Here is a 10702-nt window from a genome sequence, read left to right as displayed (position 1 = left end):
GAGAATATCGACATGACCTTAGTTGATTTGACCCAAATGTTGATTGTTGTTGAAGCAGAAATGCTTAAGAGCACATTTAAAGCAGAGATGCGTATTGGGTCTAATTCCAAGGTTTCCATGGACATTAACAATGGTGATAATGGTGGTCCAGAAAGATTTATCTTCCCAATGGAAAGGGGTCATCCAAGATCAAACTCTTTGATCATATGGTAAAGAGAAAAGCTAGTTATGGGATCATTCTATATGTTAACCCCAAAGAGTCCATTTGTTTCTATTGCCAATTGAAGGGACATTGGTTGCAAAGCTGCCCAAAGTACCTAAATTATCTCAGAGATGGTAAAGTCAATTTGAATAACTCTACTTCAGGTATATCCATTATCTAACTCCACTGTTTATAAGTTCCTATTCATAAAGTCTTAATGCATGATGTGATGATCATATTCTAATGGTATTAAAGAGGCTAAGAGAAAGAAGGAAGCTTGAACAAGGTGAGCTAAATCTAATAATGAGAAATGGTCTTCGGTCACATGGCTCGATTATTAGAATTCAGAGCTACTACTTAGGAGTTAGGATAATTTAAATGATTTCTATTAGTCTTAGAAGATGTCTTGAAACATAGTTTTTCATTTTATGCGTTGTTAGGACAACTTCCAACTTTTCGTTTGTTTTCAATAAAAGTGAAATATTGGTTCATTTGGTTGCCTTAGTTTATATTTCCTTACAAATGAAATTTATGAAAATGCTGGTTACATTTCTAATAATAGTAATATTAATTGTGAATTTTATTCTTATGATATCGCGTATGGTATTGTCATAATTGACCAAGTGAAAAGAAATATCATCACCAATTGGAAAGATACTTGGTGTTGTACAATTCACATTGCATAGTGTATGAGAATCTTGTTCATTGGAAAATTATAACTAATTCATTGTTCACATGTTTATGTGAGTCAAGTGAAGGACTAATGGATCTAGTACATGTTGATATGGACTACTCGGATCCACCACAAACGCCGATAATTCTATTCACCATGATTTACTGATGTTTCAGTAAATATGGTTGTGGTTATAAGATTAAGCATAATTCTAATAATTTGAAAAGATTCAAAGGGTAGCAGAACGAATAGAAAATTTGATCACTTATCTTAGGACCAATGTATGATCGGATTAGAGTTCGGCAGTTGCTGTGGAAATGATTTGATAATATCATTATCATATTTTTGGGAACAAATTCTGCAATATTATTCATCAAAGAGGATACTATGACTTTAAATAAGCATAAACAAATCGTTCTTTTTTGGACGTGAAATTGGGGATGTCATAGTTGGTATCAAAGCATTAGTTTAAGCGAACTAGGAGTAAGGATTTATTTCTAGACTTAAACTTAGAATGTTAAGCGATGATTGTGAGGAGTGTGTCTATTATATTTTATGCAATACACCTGAATTGACACAAGCACTAGCTTAATTTAGGATTAGATGCCTAATTTGCTTATTGTGCTAAATTAAGATGCCTTGAGATGCATTAGGTAGCCTATATAAATTCATTTAAGGTCTGTTGCTGACCTAGAGTTAGGAAATTTTATGTGTTCAAGTTTCTAAACGTTTGATTACGGTATTAAAACTGACATATAACTTTTCGGAGTAATAAGGAGGAATATGCGTCTAAACCTTATCTATCTTAAATATCTTGTCTCGAACAACTCTTGTGGTATACAGAACGTCATGATAAGGACTCGTACCGTACTGAGCAAATGGAGGAAATAAGAAGCTGATGATAGTGAACGATACCTATCATAAGATATCGTAAGAGAAGTATCTTGTCTTTAGAATGTGTCTAATAAATAATACGTCTAATGCGGGAGAATTTCACTTTCGATTAGCAGAAATAAAGAACTTTTGGTATAATGTCTGAAGTTATCCCATCATCTGACATTTCCACCACTAACCAAGTTGAAGCAGAATTACTGTTGAAGATACGTATGGAAGAAGTCTTAGTAGAATCTAGAGAAATTTTTATGATTGTTTGGACACATTCATATGTGTTAAATTGTTTTTGTGATAATAACTTACTGGACTACGAGACAATACTTGAGATGAATATAAGTAGGTGTGAAAGGTAGTATATGCCTATACTACCGGAAGCATATGACTCATACTTGGATCAAGGAAAGTCACAAGATTACTAAGTCTCTAAGTAATCTAGCTATTTTGTTCATTTCCATCATTACCTTTGTTTCGGTAATGACTACGAAAATAAATATTTTGACCTTAGTATTCATATTAAATCGAGTCCGACTAATCTACGAAGTAAGTTCGACGTAACGTTCGATTTTATTTAAAAGAACGAAGGAAAGATAAATCGAAGCGGTCAGTAGAGGTATCGTTTTTGCCGTTAAGATCAAGCAGCATGTAGCTAGAAGTGCTAAATGGTAGAATGTGATTAAATTGCATTAGAACATGAAGAGATATATCTTTCATGCAAACTTTATGAGTCTCGGTAATTTAGGAATCTTGTGATATGAAGCATTTGGTTTATGGTTTGCGATTTCCAAACTTTATGTATTTTGCTTTGTTCTTTAGGTTGGCTTATAAGTATATCTATACTAAATAGCAAAGTCAAAGGATTTTGCTATTTAGTAACTTTGGTATATGACTTTTATGGTTTGACAAGTTTAATCATCCCAAGTCGTCCTTAACTTTTGTGGTTTTGCAACTTAAATCTTTTTAAGTATCTATTGCTATCAAAAGCCTTGTTGTTTTTTTTTTTTTGCTTGATTTGGTTCCTCCGTATAAATTTATAACTTTAAGGTGTTACAACATAAATTTAAAATTTCAATTTGTTAACTCTTTTTAAAAAAAAAAAAATTGTTTTCTGTGTACATATGTCAATATAAATTTTAGTTTATCTATATTTGGATGTAATTTTTTTATACGTTTCCTACTAATTTTTACATTGATACTAAAACTAAAACTTACCTTATAAAAATCCTTAGTCATCGAGTCAATCGTATTTTGTTTTATAGCAAAAAGTCGGTGCATTTTGCTTTACATGGTTTTGATCCCCAATTTTTGTAGGATGACAATTAAAGTCCTCCTAAGTTTCTATACATAACTTTAGTTCACGATTTTTATGATTTGACAACTTACACCCCACTCCCGAGTTGTAGCAAAGAAAAGAAGAGAAGAGAAAAAAAAAAAAGTAAGGAGAGAAAAGAAGAGAAAAGAAAGGAAAAAAAAATTGTCATTTGTGCTCCCGAGTTGGAGAGAAATGAAAGTAAAGTTAAACATTTTGTTCTTTCTTTTCAAATCCTCCCAAATCGGGAGGAAAGGTATGAGGGAAAGTTTTCCTTCCATTTCCTTTCGCTTCCTTCCTTAAATGAAACACGGGAGCAGTATTCTCTCTTGCTTTCCTCTCGTTTCCTTCCATTTTCTTTCTTTTCTCTCTTCAAGTGGAACTCGGGAGCGGGGTGTTAAACTCTCCTAGGTTTTTATAGCTACCAAAAAATTTCATAAATCAAAATTCTAGTACCTTGTACGCGTCCGTTATAAATACTCCTATGATTCCCCAACTCATAATCTAATGATTTTATATTTCCGATTTTCCTTCCTTCTGTGCTATTCTTCTCTCTCTAGCAAACAGCAAAAATGTGCGGCGGAGCTGTCATCTCCGACATCGATCCGTTCGTAAAACGAAGCCGGAAAGTAAACGCCAATGATCTCTGGAACGAGCTCGACACCTACAATCGCTTCGCCTGGAATATAAAGCCACCGTCTCCAGTTCGTAATCGTACCACCATGAACGACTACACTCCAAACTCCAACCAAGGTGATGTTAAGTACAACGATCCGCAGCCTTCTCCCAATCTATTTTCTTCTTTGATTGTTGAAGATTTGATGGTTCTATTTATTGCTAATGAAAATATGATGTAATCATAGATAAACATGTTAGATCCTGTGCTTTTTTTGCTTAATATTGTGGAAAAATCGGGTAGATTTAGAGGTTTTTAGTCTGATTTTGAGGTTTATTTTTCAGGCACTACGAAACAAACTGAGAAACCGATGGAGAAAAAGAGTAAACCTCGGAAGAATCTCTACAGAGGTATTCGCCGGCGACAATGGGGAAAATGGGCTGCTGAAATCCGGGACCCTCAACAAGGCGTTCGAGTATGGCTCGGGACATACAACACACCTGAAGAAGCTGCTAAAGCTTACGACGAAGCTGCCAGGCGAATCCGAGGCAATAAGGCCAAGCTGAACTTCCCTCCGCCATATACGCCGCCACCCGCCAAGAAGCTCTGTGTCGAAACCACCGACTCCAATCTTTCAATCAATTATGAACCACCTTCGCCGTACGAGTTCAAGGCCACCACTGAGTCAACTCAGCCAATGGCGCATGGTCAAATGCTCCCGCCGCCGTTGGATTACGGTGGTCTCCACCGCCATCCGGCTGTAGATGAACACGAATTCAAAGAACAAATCTTGAACTTGGAGACTTTCTTGGGTCTCGAGCACGAGTCGACTCAGTTTGATGAGTCAGGTGATCTTTGGGCATTGGATGACTTCCCGGCTGTTTGAGCTCAAATATTGCAATGAAATTAATCGTTAATCATGGGGCAAATAATGTATAAAAAACCCTTTATATTTTTGACGTTTTTTATGGAAGTTATATAATATTAAAACTCTATAACATCTTTATTAATTACAAAAACTGAAGGAAGATAAATTATACCTGTTGACCTCTTACAGGTTCATTCAATGATAAAATACATTCAATCATATAATGTTATACTTATTTATAATCAATGATTTACATATGGAATGTATTTTTAATAATTAGATTATAGTTTTTGTTTATTTGGTATTTAAAATACGAGAGAACTTAAATATCCTTTTATCTTTCTTTTTTAATGTTTCTTCCATTTAAAATATTGATATATAATTAATAATATTTTAAGATATTTATATATATTTTTTTATATGGTTAGAAAGATAAACAGAAAAAAAAAATTAAAAGAATATTTATTGATAATTTCTCTAAAAGAGAACAAATTTAAACTAATATGGCTAACGATTCCTCCCAAAATAAGCTAAAATATTCCCTTTTTATGTAATAGATATTCGGTTGGGGAAATTTTAGAAGTTGGAAATATGATAACAATGGCCGTTTATGTCATCTGGTTTTTTTTATAGAAAGTGAAGTTTTGGTCCGTGCCATAAGCTTTTTAGCTGTTGGGTTAAATAAAAAAGGTTAAATAAAAAGTTTTAAATTTAAAAGCTACTTCAAATATCCTTTAACAAAAAAAAATTATTTAGAGTTTAACAAATTGATTTAAATATATTTAAAAATAAAAAAACAATATTCATACTTTTGGTAATTATTTTATACTATTAAATAAATATATTTTAACAATTATATTGTCTTCTATTTAAGCAAAATATATCTTATAGACTTATACAATTAAATATAAATATAGTTTAATAAATATGATATCTTTATTTGAAGTAATATTTTTGATGGATTTTATAATTTATTAGTCTTTACCTAATAAAATAATAAATATTTAATATATAAATTTATAAACCAAAATTAATATCATACAATAATATTATTTCTTTAAGTGTAATTGAGTAATTACTAAATAATAGAAAATATGATCAATAATGTTATAAAACAATAACATAAAAGAAAATATTTTTTTAATATAAATAATGCATTAATGAATGACAAATTACCACTTTCTAATTATACGGATTACAAATAAAATTCTCTCTAATAAATAAAGAACTTTTTGCCACATGTCATTTTTTCTTTTATTTAGACACATGACATTTTATAGAATTTTTGAATTTTATATTTTTCACTTGTCATTTTATTGTATTTTTTTATTTTATTAAATTAAAATTCTACATTTAATATGTATGCTAATATATATAAGGTATTTATTAGAAACGGTTTATATATTTAATGTATTCAATACATTAAAACCTCATTAATTTTAATAATCCAAACTTTTTCTCATTTTTCTTATAAATTCAAACTTTTTAAATTGTTAAAATTTCATATTTATTTTTTTTTTTAAATAAACTCATGTAATACATAAGGTCTCACACCTAATTAATTATAAAAGTATTGAGTTTGTTATAATTTAGTCATGAAACTCTTCTAAGCCAGGCTAAATGTTTACTAATTTTTTTAATATATTTTTAAACAACAGATTTAATTTATTCTAAAGTTACTCCTAATTCTACGTATATCACAAACTGAGCTCTCAATCACACACGCATAAAAAAAAAATAATAGTAAAAAATAAAAAACCTAATAACGATTGGACAAAAGTCTTTTCCTTAGACTTATCTCTCATACATCAAAACAAACATCGCCCTCAAGTAACAGCACCATCACCAAACATAAATACCTTATCATCTCTTATTGTTAGTAAAATCAAATACGCAAATTAAGTAACTCATGCATATAAAACAAAACACAAATAAGTTACCTATAAAAATATTATTACGCAAAAAAAATACCCATTGCAAGTGATGTCCAGCCTAGCTGGATTGATGCATCGGATTTGATATCCATGTGAGTTTGAGATCAGAAGTTCAAATTCATTGAACTTGTTAAAATTTATCCCTTGCAATTATGTCCATATGTGAGAAGTTTTCTCTAGAAATCCTCTTAAGGGCCGAGTTTGCCCTGTAAACAAGCTCGAACTTGAAATCACCACTGAAATATTGTGGTAAGGTTTTTGTTAAATCATTGGTTATTTCCAAAAAAAATACCCATACACAAACTATATGCAGAAAATTATTGCTCTACATCAATTTTCTAGCAATTGATAAGAATAATTATTCTGCCATCTAATACTTCATCATCATATCATATAAAAAAAAATCCAGGTTAAGTTTGAGTGTCGATTGAGAAAGAGACGGTGAGGTTAGAGGGTTTATAATAATAATAATAATAATAATAATAATAATAATAAAATTTAAAAAAAAAAATCCATGTGTACGCCATGCTAGCGCCACATGGATGAAGCTCAATCGGAATTGCCTATGTGGCATGTCATGCAAACTATTTACCTGTTTAACTTGATATAAAAGATGATAGTGGCTAACATGTGTATAAATTTAAGGTCTAATTTATCATCCTTTGATATTGAAATGGTTGAAATGGTGATGAAGCCAAAATTTCAATGTCATGCAGACTATTTATCTGTTTAACTTTAAGAAATGTTCGTTTGGTCCGTTTATATTTATATACCTAGTGGTAATTTAAAATTTGGAAAATATTAATTTATTATTAAATATTATTATAAAAAAAACTTTGGGATAAAAAATATGATAAATAAATATGGTATGTGGCAACACTAGCTTTGGAAGTGGAAAATTGTAACTTTTATTTATATAAAGTGTTTGATAAAAAGTTGTTAACTTTTAAAATGTAAAATTAGTTAAAATTAAAAACATTTGAAGTACCTTTTGAATTCAAAGTTTTTTTTTTTAAAATAAAAGTTAAAAGCTCATTCTACTAAACGAATATTCTATTGAGTTTTTTCTTAAAAGATAATACCTAAAAGTTTTCAACAATTTTGTGTCAAACACGTCTACTTTAGGCTATATTTGACATAATAATTACTTTAGGCTATATTTGATATAATAATTGAAAACCTAGTTGGTAACTGAAAAATTAGTTGATAATTAAATAAATAGCTTATTTACATGATAAAAAAATAACTTTTCTTAAAAATTAGCTAAAATTATAAAATACAATGTAAGACTATATACATAAAAAAAAAAAAAAAAAAAAAAAAAAAAAGTACGTATAATATTTTTTTGATACGCAATAAATATCATTCACAAACCAATTTTGTTGATGAGACATCAATTATGGGTGGCATAATATCTCCCTAACCACGTAGAGTCATATAAACCAATGAACAACATAAGAAGCCAACGATGATTGAACCTACCATTCGACCATTTTTTTTAAGTTGTATTATACAATATTTTCCATCTAACTAATGAAGAAATTTAAGAAATTGAATAAATAGAAATTCCCCACATTCCTAAAAGGGAATAACATAAAGCAATGTATTGTTTTTCTCGCGGGGTTTTTGTCTTTTACACAAGACAAGTAGACAACAAACCATTCCATAGAAATTTTGAATTGAAGATTAGTTAATTAAGTACCAAATTGATAGAATATGGATTGTGATCGTTGAAACTAACTCAAGTTGAATATTTTATAAGAAAATAACAAATTACTGTACAATAAAAAGATGATTGATTCATGAATCTACTAACAACGTGGTTCACAATTCATTGTTTTAATTATTGATCTCGTTATTAGATTATTGCGATACTCTTGATAAAGTGATTATTTAGTAATTTGTAATGTTTTCACAAATATACCAACTCTTTGGTCTGTATGTAATTCTAGTGATCTATTCTATTTGGATTGCAAAATTTTAGAAATGATGTGATTTTTGATTGGGTCGTTTTTTAATCGCATATTTGGTTGTTTAATAGAAAGTCTAAAATATCAATTGGATTGATTAGTTGTAAAATTTGATTCATTTGATTTTGCTTTTATAGTTTTAGATAGCATTTACAATTACTTTCCCATCCAAAAAATAAATTTTAATCATATTTTCTTGATATTTTTACATATTAAAGGACAAAGATAATCACAAAAGATAACGGGGCTTTTTAATAAAATGATTATTTTTTATATTATTAGAGATGAGAGAAGACTAACCCGAAACAAAATAAGGATTTTGTGTAAGAGTTTTCATCTCGTTTAACCAAACAGTTGATACGACACAAAAGATAAACAAGTAAAGTTAATGTTGAAAATTTCAACACCTAAATAACCCGTTTATTTATATTCAAGTATTTTTGTTTAGATAAACTGGACATGCCCAAATTCAAAACCGGACATAAAAAAATAGGTTTATGTCGAATCGATTCGTAATGCGAAAACGATTTAGCCTCATATATCAAAACTTCATTTTAAGTTTTCTGTTTATCTCATAGACTCTATAGTCTCACTTGTTAATTCTCACATCCTCATGACTGATCAGTGCAAAATTCTAAACTTCCAAAATATGATATTCACAATTCACTTTGCATTAAAAAAATGTTTTGTTGTAAAAATGATTTTTTAAGATCCTAACAAAAAATAATAAAAATAAAAAGATTAGATAAAAGTTGCAACAGAAAGAGAAAGAGATGAACACGACGGGGGAGGTGATTGATTTCCTACCATTTAGAGCTCCAGGTATTCAGATCCTATGGTGATGGTAGAGGCTGCAAATTTCTTTCATGGCGTCCAGGTTTCTTTCAAGTTTAAAGTAACAAGAAGATGTGGGAAAGAGATACAAACACGAGAGAGAGAGAGAGAGAGAGAGAGAGAGAGAGAGAGAGAGAGAGAGAGAGAGAGAGAGAGAGAGAGAGAGAGAGAGAGAGAGAGGTTGTATTTTTTTCTGTTATAAAAATTATAAAAGTAAAATAAAAAAGGATAATTTTCTTTTTTATTTTTCTTTTAATCAGAAAAAATCTTTAAATAATAAAAAAAGTGAAAAAGAAAAAAAGCAAGGGCAAATTCGTTATTATGGAAAAGTTCATAGCAAATTGGACCAAACTCACAACAAAATAAAATGTTTGGACCTCTGGTGCTAGTCCAAACTTTTTTTGGACCAAAATGACAATTTTTAGCAAACCATAAGAACCATTTGTGCAGTTTAGTCTAAGAATTCCAAAACTTGTGATGTTTAGGTTTCAAATTATCTACATAAAATCAGATAGAGAACACATAAATCAACTTTTTATTAAAAAACTAACATCAAATTAAGAAGTGAGGAACAATAGTGAAATCTTACAATTTACACAAATTAGAAATCAGATTAACAAGAATCGTAGGAAACCAAAATATTAGTGAGGCTGACTGAAATCAAATTAACACAAATGCAATAACACGAATACAAGATCGATTTTTTGAAGGAAGTATGAAATCAAATTATCATAATCATTGTATCAAGAAAGATTAAAATCATAAGGTTGCATGAAAATAATCAGAATTGATTTGTTTGTTACCATTGAAAAAATCGGTGAGAGACCCGATGCGATTATTATTCAAGAATAATCGCATGTCACTTCGTCTTGCATGTTGATTTTGTTTTGGCTTAATTTTCTTTTTTTTTTTCCTCTCAACCATTATACACAATATAACAATATTTTTTTTGTGTACTAACATAATAAAGTATATAAAAATGAAAACCTACAAAATTAGAGGCCACAAGCGATCGCTTAAGTTGCCCCACCTATTGGCAGGACCCTGAATATGAGCAATTTCTCTGTTTTTTGGTAGACACCGGATAAAAGCAATTTAATAACAAAACGATTTAAGGAGTAGGCTCATTATGAATATATGGTCATTTATGCAATGGTCTTCACTAATTTGATTTAAGTGCACGTATATCAAAAATTATTTAATAAAGATATTATTTAAGATTGACAAAATTGCAAAAAATAGTCCCTATGGTGTGCAAAATTTTGAGGTTTTAGTCCAAACCTTGAGTTTTTTTAGATTTATGGTCCTTTTAGAGTGGTTTGTATGTGAAATTGGTCCCCGGACTTAACTTTCGTCAACTTGATGTTGTTAACCCTCTCATGTGCCTCTCGCATGAGGGTATGTT

At 29.9% G+C, this 10702-nt stretch overlaps 1 protein-coding gene across 1 annotated transcript; it reads left to right on the top strand.

Moving 5' to 3' along the window:
• The first annotated feature begins 3571 nt into the window (after positions 1 to 3571).
• On the top strand, positions 3572 to 4710 carry LOC111881947 (ethylene-responsive transcription factor RAP2-3). Its single transcript, XM_023878327.3, has 2 exons — positions 3572 to 3828; positions 4036 to 4710. Exons 1-2 carry the CDS (start codon positions 3648 to 3650, stop codon positions 4575 to 4577), a joined length of 723 nt encoding a protein of 240 aa, XP_023734095.1. The 5' UTR covers positions 3572 to 3647; the 3' UTR covers positions 4578 to 4710.
• The last annotated feature ends 5992 nt before the right edge of the window (positions 4711 to 10702 follow it).

The sequence above is a fragment of the Lactuca sativa genome, chromosome 6 (assembly GCF_002870075.4).
Source record: "Lactuca sativa cultivar Salinas chromosome 6, Lsat_Salinas_v11, whole genome shotgun sequence".
In the NCBI taxonomy this organism is placed as follows: Eukaryota; Viridiplantae; Streptophyta; class Magnoliopsida; order Asterales; family Asteraceae; genus Lactuca; species Lactuca sativa.
This window is presented reverse-complemented; position numbering and strand designations above follow the sequence as displayed.